Source organism: Aspergillus vadensis (assembly GCF_003184925.1).
Source record: "Aspergillus vadensis CBS 113365 unplaced genomic scaffold BO88scaffold_3, whole genome shotgun sequence".
NCBI classification, from domain to species: domain Eukaryota; kingdom Fungi; phylum Ascomycota; class Eurotiomycetes; order Eurotiales; family Aspergillaceae; genus Aspergillus; species Aspergillus vadensis.
In genome coordinates, this window is record NW_020292041.1 from 727,112 (window position 1) to 743,611 (window position 16,500).

Here is a 16,500-nt window from a genome sequence, read left to right on the forward strand (position 1 = left end):
CTCTACTACTAGTAATGTATCAAGATGAGATCGGACACTTGGATCCATACTATCATCCCTGCCGTCGAATATACATATGGTCAGTACTAAGGTTTTCGAGACATGTTAACTATTGGGAGAGACGTAATCTAATCCTTTCTAACAGGCTTTACATTATAATCTCTTGGTGTGCTTCAGGAGCATTAACATGATGCCGAGACATATCTCTCCCAGTTACTAGTGCCTAAATTCTCATGGCGAGATGATTCAAGTTGGTGTTCGAACCAGTAAACCACTGTGGAACATGCCAACCTGCACAGTATCGGTCAAAAGTAGATCACCGGTGTATTGTGTCGCACTGACCATCTTGCTGAAGGCACCGACGCTGGGATGCCATCGGTTGGTGTGTTTCTCCGTTGCTCCGTGGCATTAGTCAGCACAGGGAAGTTGCCCTTGAAGACCGTTTCACCAGGTAAAGAGAAACATAAAAAATAAGCAATGCTACTGTGACGTAGTGTGTTTGATAATAATCAGATAATTTCAGCACTATTCGCTTGGCGCGGAGTCTGCCCTTTTCGCTCGAGTCAGCTGGGAATCAAGTCGCAAAACACCCGCCGAGAGATACTCCGGATACCTGCGGACTATCTCGCCACACGCAAAGCTTCCAATCAATCAATCAAGATGAGCATCTGTCATGTGTCTATTTGCTATTAAGGCTACCAGGCGTCCGGAGAACGCCGCCTCAGGCAACAGGCCGGCGACACCGGCTGGTAAGCTCAAATTGAAGGCGGAAAATCTCCGACTGGAGGGAAAAGACGCTGTCCGTGCCTCGTGTCACTCGTGTAGATAATATCACATCGCACTGCTCTTCCACGTTCCAGCTGTGTGACGCTTGTCAATTCCGCATGCTGCAGGAGAACGTGATTGGAAGGTGAGACAAAGACGGCAATTCAGGCGTCCGACGATCAATCTGACATCCACTCGCTGTCGGAGCTAAACAGTCCCCATGCGCACCGTAGTGGCTAAATTAGATTCAAGGTGCGGGGAATGTCAGCAGTCTCGCCCAATGCGGCCGGTATAGAGTTCAATTTAGCGGATTTGGTCGCCTTTCATGTGTTTGAGGTCCTTCTAGGCCCATTGCGATGCTGCTCTTATAGTCTGGCCATGCCCTGCCCCATTCGCTTGCTTTCTTTCATTCCCATCATTGTAAGTAACTCACAACTTTTGACATCATGGCTTTGGATTACACTGTAGGTGATCAATCATCAAAACTCCCATTTGCATTCGATCTAACAGTCTAGACCTTTTACAATGTCATCGACAACAAATTGACATCCACGTCGCAAACCCATCATGGCATTAACCCAGCCAATTGCCAGCCCAACCCAGAAGTGCCCGTCTCAACGGCAGAAGATCTCGATCGCGCAGTGGGCGCTGCCAGCCGAGCGTTTCGTCAATGGTCACGGACCTCGTATGATGAGCGCCGCACTGCCATCCATGCCTTTGCTGATCTGATCGCGGCCAATAAGGAAGGATTGGTGGGACTTTTGTCCCGCGAGCAGGGCAAATCACTCAGCCAGGCATCGACCGAGCTGGACATGGCCATCCAGTGGACCCGTTCGCTCAGCTCCATCATTATTCCCAAGACAGTCGTCAATGACACAGACGACCGGGAGGTAATTCAGCGCTATATCCCCATCGGTGTAGCCGCTGCTATTGTGCCCTGGAACTTTCCCGTCCTGCTGGCTATCGGCAAGATTGTCCCGGCTGTGTATACGGGCAATACTATCATCGTCAAGCCCTCCCCATACACGCCATACTGTGATCTGAAGTTGGCGGAACTAGCAACACAATGTTTTCCACCCGGCGTGGTGCAGGCTCTCAGCGGGGGCGACGATCTGGGACCGATGATTACCGAGCACCCTGGTATTCAGAAGATCAGTTTCACGGGCTCGATAGCTACGGGCCAGCGTGTCATGGCTAGTTGTGCGAAGACGTTGAAGAAGGTGACATTGGAACTGGGCGGGAATGACCCCTGCATTGTCTGCGAAGATGTAGACATTGATGCTATAATTCCTCAGGTATGTTGCATCTTCCGTGTTTCAAAACCTCTGCTAACCGTATAGATTGCTTTCCTCTCCTTTTTGTGCTCAAGTCAGATCTGCATGATGATCAAGCGCCTCTATGTGCATGAAAAGATTTACGATGAGTTCCGCGATAAACTCGTTCAGCATGTTCAAAGTCTGAAGATGGGCGAGGGAACCGAGCCGGACGTATTCTTTGGGCCTCTGCAAAACAAGATGCAGTACGACAAGGCCACCGACCTTCTTAACAACATCTATTCCAGCGGTCTGAGCACCTTCTCGAGTAATCCCATCCCAGGCCGCACAGGCTACTTTATTACACCAACCATCGTCGACAACCCGCCCGAGACATCCCGGGTGGTGCAGGAGGAGCCGTTCGCCCCAATCCTGCCTCTCCTAAAATGGTCCGACGAGACAGACGTGCTGGCACGCGCCAACAACACAGACTACGGCCTAGGAGCATCCGTCTGGAGTCGCGACCTGCAACGCGCACGACGCATGGCAGATCAGCTCGAGGCGGGCTCAGTCTGGGTGAACTCGCATTTCGAATGTGCGCCCTTCGCACCATTTGGAGGACACAAGAAGAGCGGACTTGGAGTCGAGTGGGGATTGAACGGACTGACAGGATGGTGCAATTCGCAGACTCTGTGGTTACCAAAGCTTTAGCTAAACCTTTATACTTCACAATAAAATCTAATTCATTAAGGTCTCACAAAACCGGCCACCTAGCACCCACCTTCCCCCCCAACCCAGCCCTCTCGACCACCTCCCTACTCCTCCTCTCCGCCTCCCTGACCACCTCCCCCTCATCCATCGTCACCAACTCGCCCTCCCTAACAACCACCTTGCCATCCACCATCACAAACCTCACATCCCTCCCCGTAGCCGTATACACCACCGCACTGACCGGATTAAACCACGGCTGCATCTCCACGCCCCTGGCATCAATCGCCACAATATCCGCCTTCTTCCCCACCTCCAAACTCCCAATACTATCCTGCAACCCCAATGCCCTAGCCCCATTAATCGTGGCCATCTCCAGCACTTCCTCCGCGCTCACAACCGTCGGATCCCCACTCGTCCCCTTATGTATGATCCCCGCTAGCTTCATCTCCTGCAACATGTCGCAGGTATTGTTGCACGGTGCACCATCCGTCCCAAGCCCGATATTCACCCCCGCACGCTGCAGATCCGGGACTCGACATGTGCCCGACGCGAGCTTCGCATTGGAGGTGGGGCAGTGCGCGACGTGCGTGCCGGACTTGGCGAGGAGGGAGATATCTCCGTCGTCGAGGTGTACCATGTGTACTAGCACGGTGGAGGGCGAGAGGAGGCCAACACTGTCGCAGTAGGTCATGGGGGTATGGTCGACGGAGGCGAAGAAGTCCCGGTCCGCGGAGACTTCGGCGCAGTGCATGGTTATGGGGATGTTATGTTGTGCTGAGAGGGCGGTCATTTCTTTGTAGAGGGCGGGAGACACTCTGGGAGATTTGTCAGTTGCTACCATAACCAGAAGGCATCAATTAGATAAATAGAAAGGGTGTATTACCCCCCCGGCGTCCTGGCCCCAAACCACACCCTAATCCGATCCCCCGCCTTCCCATTCCACTTCTCCCACATCTTCATCGTGCCCAGCAGCGACGTCTCCCGGTCTTCAATTAATCCGGGGTGCATCGCCCACGCATCATCCTTTGCGTATCGGCCCGTATCCATGACGATCTTGCCCAAGCAGCCTCGGATTCCACTTTCCTCGACGGCTCGACATAGTCCGTCGAAGCCATACCGGTCTGCGAACTACCCATCCACAGTATCATATCAGCACGACCCCCAAAACTAGGGATGAAGGAAGGAAGGGAAAGAGAGAAATACCATACTCTCCAAAAAACACGTCGTCCCACTCTTCAACATCTCCGCAATACTCAACCTCGCTGCCGCATATCCATCCTGGGGAGTGAAGTTACCCTGCAGGACCCAAATGCGCTCGCACAGCCAGGAAACCAGCTCGAGGTCGTCTGCGCAGCCACGGAGAAGCGTTTGGGCGGTATGCATGTGCGTGGAGATCAGTCCCGGGATGAGGATGTGGCCGGTTAGATCGATTACTTCGTCATCGGGGTATTTGGCTAGTAGGATGGGGGTTTTGTCGATGTCGGTTATGTAATTGGACTCGGTGCGGAGGGCGCCGTTGGTGAGGATTGTGCGGGTTGGGGAGAGGGTTAGGATTGTGGTGTTGGTTAGGAGCATTTTGGTGGGTTTGGCGGGTCAATTATTTTGTTTGGAGTTGAAGTGTTTAGGGGTCTTATGAACTAGTTCGATCTGAATGGATTGTTTGTATTGTGGGAGAAACTATCTTATAGATGAGGGGTGTTGGCGGAGGTCTCCGATGCGGGGGATATCCGGATGGGGAGTTGGGGATAGAGATAAGATTAGGACGGGTTATCATATCAGATTAGTTTACTCTGCACACGGAATCATATTTGTGATGACATCTCAATGCTGCTGTATGGTTGTACTTTGTTGCATATGGGAAACCTGTACGAGTCCTCAAATAGTCAAAACAGTGGTGCCAATAGCTTTGCAGTCAGGTGACGCATGCAGGGGGGAACTGTCTAGATATCCATCAACCCCTTTTATAATTATCAACCCACTTCTCGCAGTATTTCTCCACATAATACCTTCCATTATGGACGAGGTCAATGAACATGTACTCAAAGCTGTCCAAGATTTAAAAACATTACGCATTGTGATTGATGTTCCTACCGAAATCCTAAACCCACACAATTATCTGGATTCAGCATTTGAACTCGCTGAACCACTCACGAGAACCTGGAAAGAACACCACGTGGTGCGAAAAATCGTCGTCGATGTGTATCCGCGACATGCATACGTTGTGATCGACATCAACAATTTCTCTTATGACTTCAAGCTCGCTCATTTACAGACCTTCGCTATTCCAGTCCATATTCTACGTTTGTCACAGAAAAGCAAGCAGTGGTCCTTCTTTAGACAGCAATTGGAGGATCGACGAGTCGCCAAGGATATTGCAGAGTTGCACAGATGTAACGGCCATAACCATCCCCCTTTCTTTGCAGACCATATTCGAGGGTCTGTTTACCTTTCTCCCCGTACAACATGATGATATAAGGGTGAAATGGGGTCTGGTGTACATGCAACGTCGCATATGTTCGGAATCTTTTTTTTTTTTTTTTTTTGGCTATAATGGTTTACCTATTTTTTAGTGTTCGAATTTGGGGTTGAGCGAATTGAGCCCGAGTTAACAATTAGGAGTATATTCATTTACTCTCACTCGGTGTAACTGGTCTTTTCACATCGTTTCCAGGATTTTTGTTGACTACCTGGATTGGCATAATATTAGTCATATCAGGCAAAGACTGTCATAGTTGCGAAACATTTATTCGTTCTCCGGAGTATTCTTCCGCCCGGAGACTGTTGTAATATATTTATGGGGTATTTCTATTCTCATCACCATCCTGCAAGTTGGAACGAATATCACTAAGACACCGGGCCAAGGCTACACCACGAAAGATGCATGCGAATGAGTGAGTCGTCCCCATCGAATCACACTAACTGAACAATGTTATCAAATAATGCTATTCTCACATGCGACACTAGAGACCCTTTCAATTCCGGGTGGGCATCCGGATCCTCACAACATGGAGGATCTGAGGCAAAAAGGCGCAGTGGATATGTCCCCCCCTACATGCGCTCACGCATCACCCCTGATATGAGGAGACAACTGGATCAAGAATGGATCTTATTGAAAGAGCAGTTGTTCGGATCTCCTGACGGCACGGCGGAGTGTTCTGATAACCCAAAAGAGGAGAATACATCTAACGATGAGGCACGTCCTGATGATACATCTAACGGTACGCCTGCAGCGGACTTGTTATTTGATCCTGGACTGTATGAGGATAGCGCATGCGAGGGAGAATGGTCTGATGATGAACGGTCTGATGATGGATTGCTCGATGATCCATCCTTCAACGATGAGTCTTCCAATGATAGTTCGTCCCAAAATCACGGGTTCTGGCAATATATCTGCGATATCTGTTCTAAGGTCTGGGATGGTATCAAGACCGGATTCCAAAAGGTCTTTGATGAGATCAATTCCGCGTGTGCTTGTTTATGGGATATCCTATATGAGGCTGGCAGCTGGGTCAAGGAGCATCTGGATGATTTTCTCTCCAAGATTATGCAGATATTTATGGGTTCCAATTAGCGAAACATGGGGGAATACGCCCCTTTGGTAGGAATGAATTATTAGAATTTGTCATACTCTTCATTCAGTGCAATTAGTTGGTGGATCTGGAAAGAATAATCTGTGGAGGGTTTATTATATGAGTCTCAATTCCAAAATCGAAGTTTTCTGTATCACAATCGACAAAACAAGTAAGGTGGCAAAGCAAGGCTGCCTTTAGACGGAGACGCTCTTTATACTGCCAGAATCAATCTCCGTAGGAGCTGAGTTATATGTGACATATGCTTCGCTTTATGGTAATTTTGTCCAACACATTGCAATCAGCATTTCGAGTGTATTTTGTTCTCTTGTAACAACGAATCCGAGCAGATAGTACTATGCATCCTTGGAAATAGACCCACCTCCCAGTAAGCGTAGACAGGCTTGCTTGTATGTTTCGATATCTACTCTGCAACTCCATATTATGTTACAAAATGATGAAATGTTCCATATTGTAGAATCGAGAAAATAACGAAGTAACAAAGAAGCTTACGTGACAGAATTAGGTACTAGTACACGAATGCACTTGCTAGAGACAATACTACGTTACTGACTAAGCACCATGCCACTTGACCAATTGTAGTCTCTACAATTATCAAAATTGGGAGAATACAGTGCCACTCATACTTACTGATGCCGAAAAGGGGCGCCTCCAGGGTAAAGGCAAATTTATATCAACATTCGGAATTAGCCTGGAGAATGACAAGGCAAAGGAATAAGTTACCCTGCTGTTCTGCGTATGACACAGTTAAGGTCTAATTAGATAGCTGGAAACTCCAGCATTGCAAATTCACTTGCGCCACCTAGGGAATAGGGCTGGGTTACACAATGAATGACGGGATGTCAGGCTGTCTAGGCATATTGACTCATGCACCCCTGCTACATCGAAGTGGAGGAAGTACCCGATGTAGTCTAGTAGTATTTTAGTTTTCCTATAGCCTGAGACTTGTATAAGAGAGAGCGCCAGTTGTCGAATACAGGCTCAGGATAAAACCCATCAACTAGAAACGGCAAGTCAGATTAACTGTGGGCAAAGCTATACGAAGGGTCAGAATCATGGCTAGTAAGTACCTGATTGTTTCGATCATTCCTTATAACCGTTTGGGGCATTTCATATCTAGCCCCAATTATAATGTACTAATATTGTCTATCACAGACCTAGAGAGCAGCATTCACAATCCCCATCCCCGCCCTTCGGAAGACGAGAAATATAACGAGATCGAAGGAATCGACTACACCGCCGGGTATGTAAAGCAGCTAAGCTCAGACGATGAACTCCTCGCCGGGGCCTGGGGCATGAACGCTACTACAGAGATATGGGACCTTTGCTACCGGAGCGGCCCAAGGATGGAGAAAATTGTCGAGGACTTCGTCGGTTGCATGAAGCCTTCAAAGAGGGCCCACGACGACGCAAGGGACATCCTGACTATTGACATGCAGCTATTCTATTGGTCCCAAGACGTGGCTTATATATCAATCTTTGACGATACAGAACCTCCCAGATTGGACTGGGACAAGGTCACAATGAACAATATCGTAGACATCACTGCCATCTGGACTTTACATGAAATGGCTAGGATCAAACCGGGTATGTTCCGTCACACATATCAATACGTCCCTGGAGAGAGAAATCCGTTCAAATTGGATGCCTATGATCTTCTTCATGGAATAATGCTTTTGCGGTGGGTGCTTCGCACCTGGAATTATGATCGTGACCGACGACCCGACAGACCTCGGCCCTTGAGGGCTAAGGAGAGACAATTCTGGAGGCCGAAAGGGCGGGTGATATCGTTCGCGCCATTGCCTGAGCCGGAGGATAGTGACATGATGGATATTGATTGAATAGTACTATAGCACGGAATGATGTGGTACGGCGGTGCTTTGACTTGATCCAGTCTTGGGCTATAGGCCAATTCATTAAGTGCGCTGTTAATGCTGGCAAAAAAAAAAAGGTCATCATCGATACGAAACGAGACTACTTTACTATATTCAGTGACCAGAGTGTGGGGTCCTTAGGTAGAAAATGATTGTAATTTCAGTATTTCCCATAAAGATTCGATGGACTCTGACGGAACTTCAAGACCCAGTAAAGCGTGCCACATGCCCACATACTCAGGATGTAAATTAACACCGATTACTCTTCCTTCGCAAGCGGCAGATCCGTGCTAGTGGAAGCATTGAAGTCCTCATACAGCGACTGCATGTTCTCATAGCTGTTACTCCAGCATTTCCTGATGATATTTTCACAAAGTAAACCAGTTGTCACAGGGATATCCCTTGGTTCCGGCCAGGGACCTTGTTCAAAGTAGTCATACCAGAAGGCACGCCACGCTGCGATAGAATATATGATGCATCCAATGCCGAGTATATTGACTCGCGGAAAAGGTTCTTCCATGTAGATAGCCTCCATATCAACATCCAACGCATATATCTCGGCATTAGCAAAGTCAGCGGCCTTCAGGCTATCATTATGAACAAGTATATTGTTGGGCTTGACATCCTGATGGAGAACCTTGCAAGAATAGATATGCCAGAATGTCTCGACTATTGATTGAATCCATGAGGCGCGGATTGCTTCAGATGGCTTATCATGGTTCTGAATGTAGCTTTCAAGGTCTCCTTCAGGTGCGTATGCGAGCTTAATTGCGCCTGTTGACTGATCATGCACGCCCAGGAACGGAATAATCCCTTTATGGTTTCCCAGGCGCTCATAGATCTATTTCTCGGTGCTGATCATATCGCGGTACATCTCATTATAAGGCTCATTATCGGGAAGGTACCTTGGATGTTTGATGATGGTATCTTCATCGGCTTTGCAGATATATCCGGAGTAGCCCATGGCGATAAAGTTTGGTGGCTGCTTCAGGTGCACAATTTTCTTGTTGCATTTAGCTTGTTGATCGGTACGCAGGTGGTCGACGATAACATTGGGTGTTTCTTTGGAGGATTCAGCAATCTAGCTTGTCGGATTAGTAAATTGTAATTACAGCCCATTGTTGGGATACGGAAACGCGGGAAATGTGTCTTTACATTGTCAGACCCACCATCATCGCCAAAATCTGGTCTGGCAGTCTCTTTGGGCAGGGATTGGATGAGATTGATTCCAATGGAAAAATGGCGATTAAGACCCAAAGTGACGTCCATATATGCCAGCGAAACGGACTTGTGAAATGAAGCATGATGGAATCACGCTGTGGAATTCTGCGACCAACACTTGGAGACAGGTCCATGCTACGGATGTCATGAAGTAAATGCTCACTGTTATAGCTCCAGTGAGGCGGTGAGAACTAGCACAATTAGCCATCTAGTATGTCAATGTAGTGAACACAACGTAGCTAAGGCCGACATGGAGATATTCACAGTTTCACGACGACTTACTAAGCTAGGCAAATCCAGAACGCGTCAGGCGCGGCCATAGAAGTCAAATGATCTCTGAATTTTGAACCATATACTACTGTTGCTTCTCGGACAAAAGGAATAAACCTCGTCAAGAAGAGTCTGAAATGGATTGACCAAGAGAGTTAAATGAATAAATTACTAAATTTTGCGCACATTAGGCCTTCAGATTATAGCTCAAGCTAGCCCTCTCGTAATATCCTCGTGAACTATGCACTGACCTTGATACCATGGGGCTGAGAAGCAAGTGTGGAGCCCGAACCCCAGCCCCAGTGGCATCATCATCCTTGCGTCTCTTGGGATCCCTTTCCTGACGGCATCTGGGACAGAGATATCTTTTGCCATGTCCACGAGTGGCACCCTTGGAGGTTGTAATTGGGTGCTTGCAGGACGAGCCTCTTTCAATCGCGGGCTTGCACCAGTGGTTTTTTCCCCGCCTTCGGGCATCCTGTGCGCGCAGCTCCAAGTATACACGTTGGGAAGCTCTTTTAGGCACATTTTTGTCTGAGATATAATGCGTAGCCTGTGTTGTGGTGTCAGTAACTATACCAAATGGACCTTTCCTGCCAGAAAAAATACATACGTGGAGGTTCTGATGGGAAATTCTGTGTAGAAAGAACCCAGTAGACATGTATAGGAATCCACGGAGAACTCACAATGGCAGTATTTATATGAACTAGTTGGTGGCTTTGAGCCTCGGAGCCTATAGATTAGTTAATTCTGGGGCGTTGAATATAGAGTCTGCTTTGTCAATTGTGACAAGGATCAGAACCAAATAACGAGGATTCCAGCAGTCTGCCGAGAGAATATAGGCCCATGATTGTGACATGTGTTCATAGATTCACAGACACGTCGACCAATTTGACCAACCCCGATGGGTGCACTCTCGTTGCCTTACTAGACAGGAGCATTCGTAATGAAGCAATGCGTAATGAAACACTGATGGTAGCCAAGAGGCAACTTTACCTTCGTAATGAAATATAGTTCACACTAAAGACGAAGAGGAGAAATCTGTATCATCTTTGAAAGGCCAGGTCCGCCAGCAAATATCACGCTCATCCTCCTCAAAGTTTGCGGGTTCTGTACCACCTTCGGGGTCAATACCTCAATCGTTCCTGATAATATCCAGGAGTTCTTCGCACTCATTCCACTCATTTGCTTCCTCGATTGCTGTGTGCCGTTCCTGATCAGAAAAGACCACCGGACACCGTTCTGACGTAATCGCGTCCCAAACTTGCGGAGTTGTGATACCAACAAGAGCAGCACGAAGATTGATGACATCTCCATCCCAAAGGTATCCTGTTTGTTGATGTAGATATTGTCGCATGCCAAGGTGCGGGATCTTCAAGGCGCTCCAGTGGTTACCATTATACAACCCAGTAGCTGCTGTGTAGTAGAGGTTTGCTTCCTCGGAGCGACATTTAGCTTTTGCTTCCATCTGTTCCTCGCTGCTCATATCGTAAAATTTATCTGGGTGAAGTGGAGCCTGTAAGGTTTGAGCCTTCGACGCATCATGCTCGCAAAAGGCTGGGTAGCCTGCTTGCAAAAACAGTGGGATGATGATGCTATCTTGCCAGTCTATAATGCTCGCAATCTTTGCGGAGCCAGGCTTCAGTAATATATTATTCAGAGTCAAGTCAGGATGTCGTAGAATGAGAGCATCATGAAATGTGTCTTTTGGTACCAAAAGAGTGGCAAGTTGCAGGAATTCTGAAAGAAGCGAGGTAAGCTCCGAAGGGTCGATATCGAAACTGGTAGGAAGGAGAAAGGTTCTTCGAGGTTGAGGCTTCGCATACTGCAGTATGCAAGTGGTCTCTCGCCGAGCAGCAGATGTAAAGCAGTCTTCAGGTGAGAGCCCTTTGCAAGGGTTAGCTTCATAACAATAACTTCAGGGAAACACTAACAAAGACCGCGATCAATCTTGGTATTACTTCGATCACCATGCCAGAACTGCCGCGCAGCAATAGGACCAATGCAGAAGTCTTCTACCGAAAGTGGTATGTTTGGTTCCTCTTCCGGCTCTCTATTGCGATATAAACTTCCGTACCCTAGGAATGGATACGCAAAAATCCTCGCTTCAATTTCCGCTATTTGTTTCATCAAACTAGCCACATCCGCTGTAGTGAGAGATAACCGCTCACGCCTTTTACCCGCTCCATTATTATATATTCTGATCCAACTGGATTGGTCGAATCTGCCGAATACGCCAGTACTCTTGGGACCGGAACTCCTAGAATATCTCGCAAGAAGGACATCGTAGCAACCTCGCTGGCGGTGGTGTAGTGGGGTGGGCCGGCAATGGGAGCGGGAATGCGTGCTATGACTTCTTTACCAGAAGTTGTTCTAAATAGGAAGACTTTGTTGAAGCCACCTTCTGCGAGTTTGATGATATGGAAACAATGGTCTTCTCCCATTGCTTTCCCAGCAACGCGCTGAAGCTCGATCGGGTCGAATTTCACATATCTCTCTTTCAGCCGCTCGTCCTCGTTCATTCTTATATATTTTAGTAGCTTATGGGCAATAGAGGTAGGTTAGGCTTACATCCATCTTCGAGACGTGTTTCTGAAGAAGTTATAGTACTATGTAGATGATCTGCTAGACAGATGAAGGCGTGACGGCAACGATATGACAAGTTCCCTTGTGCACCATGGTGTAAATATAGTGGATGAAAGTGATCGCCGTCTGGAAATGCATACGCTCTGGGCATTGAACATTTCAGTAGGGGTAGTGTGGAGATGCCGGTACCAAGATACTGATGGTTAGCCAAGACGTGTTAGCGCTGAGGCTGTTTGATAAACACTGCCTTAACAGGGGGTGTTATTCGTTCTGGCTAGATACAGAGGGATCAAGAAGGATTATTGGCTTTCACAGCCCATAATCAAGGGGTAGTAGTTACACTAATCAAACGGAAATTACGTACCTCATAGCCGGAAACTATCAAAACAAAGCTTCCCACCCAATCAAGCTACCGACACTTAATTCTTCCCCACGAAACAGGGCCATGACAGGTGCGGATCAGCCCTACATGCCGCCTCGGTATGCCCTGTTCGCAATTCACCCCACCGCATCGCATCACCAACCACCATTCACCCGCCCATGACTCCAACAATTCACCAACATGGCTAACCAGCTGAGTGAACATCATCATAATTATAGCATCAGGTCAGGCAACCGTGTTTCACCGCCGATCCCCCTGATGACGTCATCCTGGGCCTCAGCCACTCCCCACTTTGACTCCATTTCCAAATAAATACCCCGCCTGTCAGCTTCTCAGGGTCCCAGGGTCCAAACACCTCCCACTCCAACTTTATCCGTCTTTCATTCTCTTTAATACTCTCATCATGCCTGGACACTTCGGCCAGAAAATCCTCAACACCCTCGGAATTGACCATCACGGTCACCACGGCCATGGCCAAGGCCAGCCCTACCAACAACCGCCCCCACCGGGCGACAACCGTCTCGCCGGCAACCGCGTCATCCACAATGACGAGCGCCTCCTCTCCCCCCACCCCGCAGGCACCTACCCACGCCTCGCACGCCTTCACGACGGTCGCATTCTCGCGTCATTCACACGATTTGTCGGCGGCGGTGAACGCCTCCTAATGGTCTCCATCAGCGAGGATAACGGCCAAACTTTCACCGACCATGGCGAAATCACCCGCGGCAAGGGCGACGTCGACAACGTGTACCTTCTCGAGATCGGACCTGGAACTGTCCTTGCTGCCTTCCGTAATCACGATATTGGCCCTGGTGGCCCTACACACTTCCGCATCACTGTTTGCCGTTCCACGGACGCCGGGCGCAGCTGGTCCTTCGCCTCCCAGGCCGCAGAGAAACCCGCGCCCTTGGGTATCTGGGAACCGTTTATGAGACTGGGTCGTCGGCCGGGCGAGATCCAGCTCACGTATTCGCAGGAGTTTGCGCATAACAATCAGTGCACGATGCTCGTCAGGTCGTATGATGGGGGTTCGTCGTGGTCGGCACCGCAGTGTCTGCACGGGGCGGAGGATCAGCGCAGAGATGGTATGAATGGTATTGCGAGGACGTGGGATCAGGCGAGGAATTGCGAGGCGTTGGTTATGGTGTTTGAGACGACCACGTATGGCACGTTCGATGTCGAGGCGCTGGTTAGTTACGATGATGGCGAGACGTGGGGTGGCAGGCAGCAGGTGTATGTGCCCGCGCAGGGACATAATGCTGGGGCCCCGCAGATTGCTAGTTTGGGTGATGGGTCGTTGGCCGTTATCTTCATGTGCGATGAGGATTTCGATGAGGTAAACTGGACCAGGAATGCATGTGTCAAGGTTGTCTTTGGGTCCATGCCCCACGAGGGGAGGATTATGTGGACGAGGCCCACGACTGTGTGTCGGGAGTCGAGTCACTGGCCGGGCATCTTCACTCTCGATGACAGACGGCTGTTGGCGCTGTATGAGTGTGGTGGACCCAAGGCGAAGACGATTGCGTTGGAGTGATAGTGGCGATATACCTAATCAACGGCGACATTGCATGTAATATGAGTTTAGCCTGATTGATGGAAATGACATGTTATTCTCAGGACGGTTCGAGTATGCAGCCCCACAGTACGACCGTTGCCACATCTGTAGCTGGTAGTCTGTCGGCAAATGTGTGCCTTGACAGTTCAGCTCTTCGTCGCAGCTGCGACTCATCGGCGACTGCTTCGATCGCTCCCATTCCGACTGTCATGTCGACGCCTGTGTCTCCTCCCTGAGCTACGGGAGCTCTGACCAGAGGTCCACGAATAAACCGAGTAGAAGTCACTGCCAGCCACGGATCCAGCCTGGGATGCAGTGCTGTGCCGACTCTTATGTCGACGCGAATGATGTCGGATAGTATGCTGTTCGGTCTCTCCAGCTGATGCAGCTGTAGAGGCGCGCTCCAACTCATCATCTGTTCCTCGACCAACGGCTTCCTCGTATATGTACTCGTCACCACTCACTGGATCTTCTGCCAGCACATCACGCATCTTCTCTTGCACTTGTACCTGCTCGCCAGGTTGTCGTATTGTCTCATCGACGGACTGATCATGAATCACCAATCCGTCCGTCTTCCCTATCTCCCCATCATGCAATACCTGCATCCCCAACAACCTGGGATTCTCATCCTGCCCATTCCCTATCCCGAATACTAATACCTCATCAGCATCCCGATCCTCAAACACAGAATAATATGTTAAGACTTACATTGTTCCCAAAACCCCCTCTGCGGCTTCCACAACCCCACATTCCCCAACTCGCCCTCCCTCACGCCGGGAAGAAACATCCTCACCAGTGGTACCCCATTATGCACATCACAATAAACATCGAACGGCTCAATACTCTCCACCGGGAACTTGACCGGCGTCTCCACCGTAATCGGATAATAGGCCGGAATAAGTAACCTGAAATGCACCTCCCCTTCACCCCCTCCTCCTCTCCCAACCCCGGCCCTCCTCATAGCCTGCATATAAATAACCACCGCATCCAAACTTCCAAATATGCCAATGAACCGCTCACCCAGCACACCCCGCTTCAGCACCAAATCTTCGAAATGATGTCGCCAGATCGTGTCGGGGTGGTAGACGAGGTACCATATGGAGGAAGGCTCAGACTTGATTTTGTGTTGGAGCATGTTGTACACGAGGGTGGGGAACTCGGATGCGACGCGCAGTGCATTGTCGCGGGCGAGAGTGTCGGAGATGGTGCCCAGGTGGGAGGAGATTTGGCGTAGTTGGGTGTTGGTTTCAAGGGCTTGGTGGATGGTGATTGCTGCGAGCGCGGGGGGCGCGAAGCTGCTGGCCAGGGTGAGGGCCGTGCTGGCGTAGAGGGGGTTGTCGCCGTGGGAGTCTTGAGCGATCAGGATGGTGGAGAGGAGGTCGTGCGTGGTTTTGGAGATGGTTGTTAGGGTTGTGAGGAGGTTGGGGAGGGATTTGAAGACCATTTTTGGTCTTTTCTTTCTCGGTTGTAGACGGGAACAGTGGTAGTGATGATGGGTGTTTCCGTGGTTTAGTATTAGACTTGAATTGGGGTTTGGGTGTATTTACGATCGTGATATGTGATTTTGTGGAGCTGTCCACGTTGACGCATTCAAGTGGGGTGGTTAGAACGAATTGAAACAGCCGTTTATCACTAAGCAGTCTGAGGACAACTCATGGTGCTGATTGTGGACCAATTATTTTGATTCGCCTCACTTTGGGTGTATATTCTTGGTGATAATGATATAAATTATTCGGCTGCCCCCGATTTCAGGCTGCTTTGTTGTTTGTTCGTTCCGATGTTTGTGGAATTGCCAAGAATAAAGAGTTGAGGAACTGCTTTCAAATGTGTGCGATTACCCGCGCATCTATTGTAGCAGATATGGGCAGAGCCCCTTTATTAATGTCATATACGGGAGTTTCCGATGGGGCCGTGCTTATTTTGATTGTAATTGGAGGGACCTATCAGTGATCAAGAATCACTGGTACCGCGAAGTTACCTCATAGATGAGATAGTGTTTCAAATGGAGAACTTCAGATATACCAACCACGGCGCAACAGTCAAGAGATCGTACGGTGCTCACCGATATGGCAGAATAGCAAGCATGTAACACAGTGGGGGTTTCCTCGATTCAAGCTCTAGCAACGGACTTCATGCTTTATTTACATGCTTTTGTGATCCCCATGGTTGCTCTTGTCTTCATATAAGTATGTAGTTTTTGTACCTTGAATGTCACTTCCTCTATCGACTCATCGCTGACCCGTGGAGCATTTGTCATACTCTATTTTTCTCCCCAGGCCATCGATACATACCT

The 16,500-nt window shown here is 49.0% G+C and overlaps 9 protein-coding genes across 9 annotated transcripts; 5 read left to right on the forward strand and 4 right to left on the reverse strand.

The window, feature by feature from the left end:
• The first annotated feature begins 1,079 nt into the window (after positions 1 to 1,079).
• BO88DRAFT_358585 (aldehyde dehydrogenase family protein) lies at positions 1,080 to 2,770 on the forward strand. The gene is made up of 3 exons (XM_025703790.1): positions 1,080 to 1,229; positions 1,281 to 2,060; positions 2,106 to 2,770. Exons 1-3 carry the CDS (start codon positions 1,212 to 1,214, stop codon positions 2,727 to 2,729), a joined length of 1,422 nt encoding a protein of 473 aa, XP_025566505.1. The 5' UTR covers positions 1,080 to 1,211; the 3' UTR covers positions 2,730 to 2,770.
• Positions 2,771 to 2,772: 2 nt separating this feature from the next.
• On the reverse strand, positions 2,773 to 4,374 carry BO88DRAFT_381506 (amidohydrolase; the record flags this gene model as incomplete). Its single annotated transcript, XM_025704588.1, has 3 exons — positions 3,933 to 4,374; positions 3,613 to 3,857; positions 2,773 to 3,544 (listed from the first exon to the last, which is right to left on the reverse strand). The coding sequence occupies exons 1-3, from the start codon at positions 4,302 to 4,304 to the stop codon at positions 2,773 to 2,775; spliced, it is 1,389 nt and encodes a 462-aa protein (XP_025566506.1). The 5' UTR covers positions 4,305 to 4,374.
• A 369-nt stretch (positions 4,375 to 4,743) lies between these two features.
• BO88DRAFT_473347 (uncharacterized protein) lies at positions 4,744 to 5,205 on the forward strand (the record flags this gene model as incomplete). The annotated part of the gene is made up of 1 exon (XM_025711770.1): positions 4,744 to 5,205. One exon carries the CDS (start codon positions 4,744 to 4,746, stop codon positions 5,194 to 5,196), a length of 453 nt encoding a protein of 150 aa, XP_025566507.1. The 3' UTR covers positions 5,197 to 5,205.
• Positions 5,206 to 5,655: 450 nt separating this feature from the next.
• Positions 5,656 to 6,300, forward strand: BO88DRAFT_411618 (uncharacterized protein; the record flags this gene model as incomplete). Its single annotated transcript, XM_025708047.1, has 1 exon — positions 5,656 to 6,300. The coding sequence occupies one exon, from the start codon at positions 5,656 to 5,658 to the stop codon at positions 6,298 to 6,300; it is 645 nt and encodes a 214-aa protein (XP_025566508.1).
• A 1,074-nt stretch (positions 6,301 to 7,374) lies between these two features.
• Positions 7,375 to 8,160, forward strand: BO88DRAFT_411619 (uncharacterized protein; the record flags this gene model as incomplete). The annotated part of the gene is made up of 2 exons (XM_025708048.1): positions 7,375 to 7,381; positions 7,475 to 8,160. 2 exons carry the CDS (start codon positions 7,375 to 7,377, stop codon positions 8,158 to 8,160), a joined length of 693 nt encoding a protein of 230 aa, XP_025566509.1.
• A 292-nt stretch (positions 8,161 to 8,452) lies between these two features.
• On the reverse strand, positions 8,453 to 9,524 carry BO88DRAFT_473351 (uncharacterized protein; the record flags this gene model as incomplete). Its single annotated transcript, XM_025711771.1, has 3 exons — positions 9,349 to 9,524; positions 9,066 to 9,274; positions 8,453 to 8,924 (listed from the first exon to the last, which is right to left on the reverse strand). The coding sequence occupies exons 1-3, from the start codon at positions 9,460 to 9,462 to the stop codon at positions 8,453 to 8,455; spliced, it is 795 nt and encodes a 264-aa protein (XP_025566510.1). The 5' UTR covers positions 9,463 to 9,524.
• Positions 9,525 to 10,747: 1,223 nt separating this feature from the next.
• Positions 10,748 to 12,206, reverse strand: BO88DRAFT_441286 (mitochondria protein Fmp29; the record flags this gene model as incomplete). The annotated part of the gene is made up of 5 exons (XM_025709862.1): positions 10,748 to 11,162; positions 11,289 to 11,571; positions 11,619 to 11,699; positions 11,777 to 11,801; positions 11,865 to 12,206. 5 exons carry the CDS (start codon positions 12,204 to 12,206, stop codon positions 10,820 to 10,822), a joined length of 1,074 nt encoding a protein of 357 aa, XP_025566511.1. The 3' UTR covers positions 10,748 to 10,819.
• Positions 12,207 to 12,997: 791 nt separating this feature from the next.
• Positions 12,998 to 14,280, forward strand: BO88DRAFT_401820 (sialidase family protein). The gene has a single exon (XM_025705934.1). The coding sequence runs from the start codon at positions 13,056 to 13,058 to the stop codon at positions 14,184 to 14,186; it is 1,131 nt and encodes a 376-aa protein (XP_025566512.1). The 5' UTR covers positions 12,998 to 13,055; the 3' UTR covers positions 14,187 to 14,280.
• A 97-nt stretch (positions 14,281 to 14,377) lies between these two features.
• Positions 14,378 to 15,651, reverse strand: BO88DRAFT_441288 (uncharacterized protein; the record flags this gene model as incomplete). Its single annotated transcript, XM_025709863.1, has 2 exons — positions 14,378 to 14,859; positions 14,916 to 15,651. 2 exons carry the CDS (start codon positions 15,649 to 15,651, stop codon positions 14,378 to 14,380), a joined length of 1,218 nt encoding a protein of 405 aa, XP_025566513.1.
• Between the last annotated feature and the right edge of the window lie 849 nt (positions 15,652 to 16,500).

Coding starts and splice junctions, on each gene's coding strand:
- BO88DRAFT_358585 (XM_025703790.1), top strand. Junction 2,061..2,105: donor TTGATGCTATAATTCCTCAG/GTATGTTGCATC, acceptor CTAACCGTATAG/ATTGCTTTCCTCTCCTTTTT.
- BO88DRAFT_401820 (XM_025705934.1), top strand. CDS start 13,056: ATGCCTGGACACTTCGGCCAGAAAATCCTCAACACCCTCGGAATTGAC.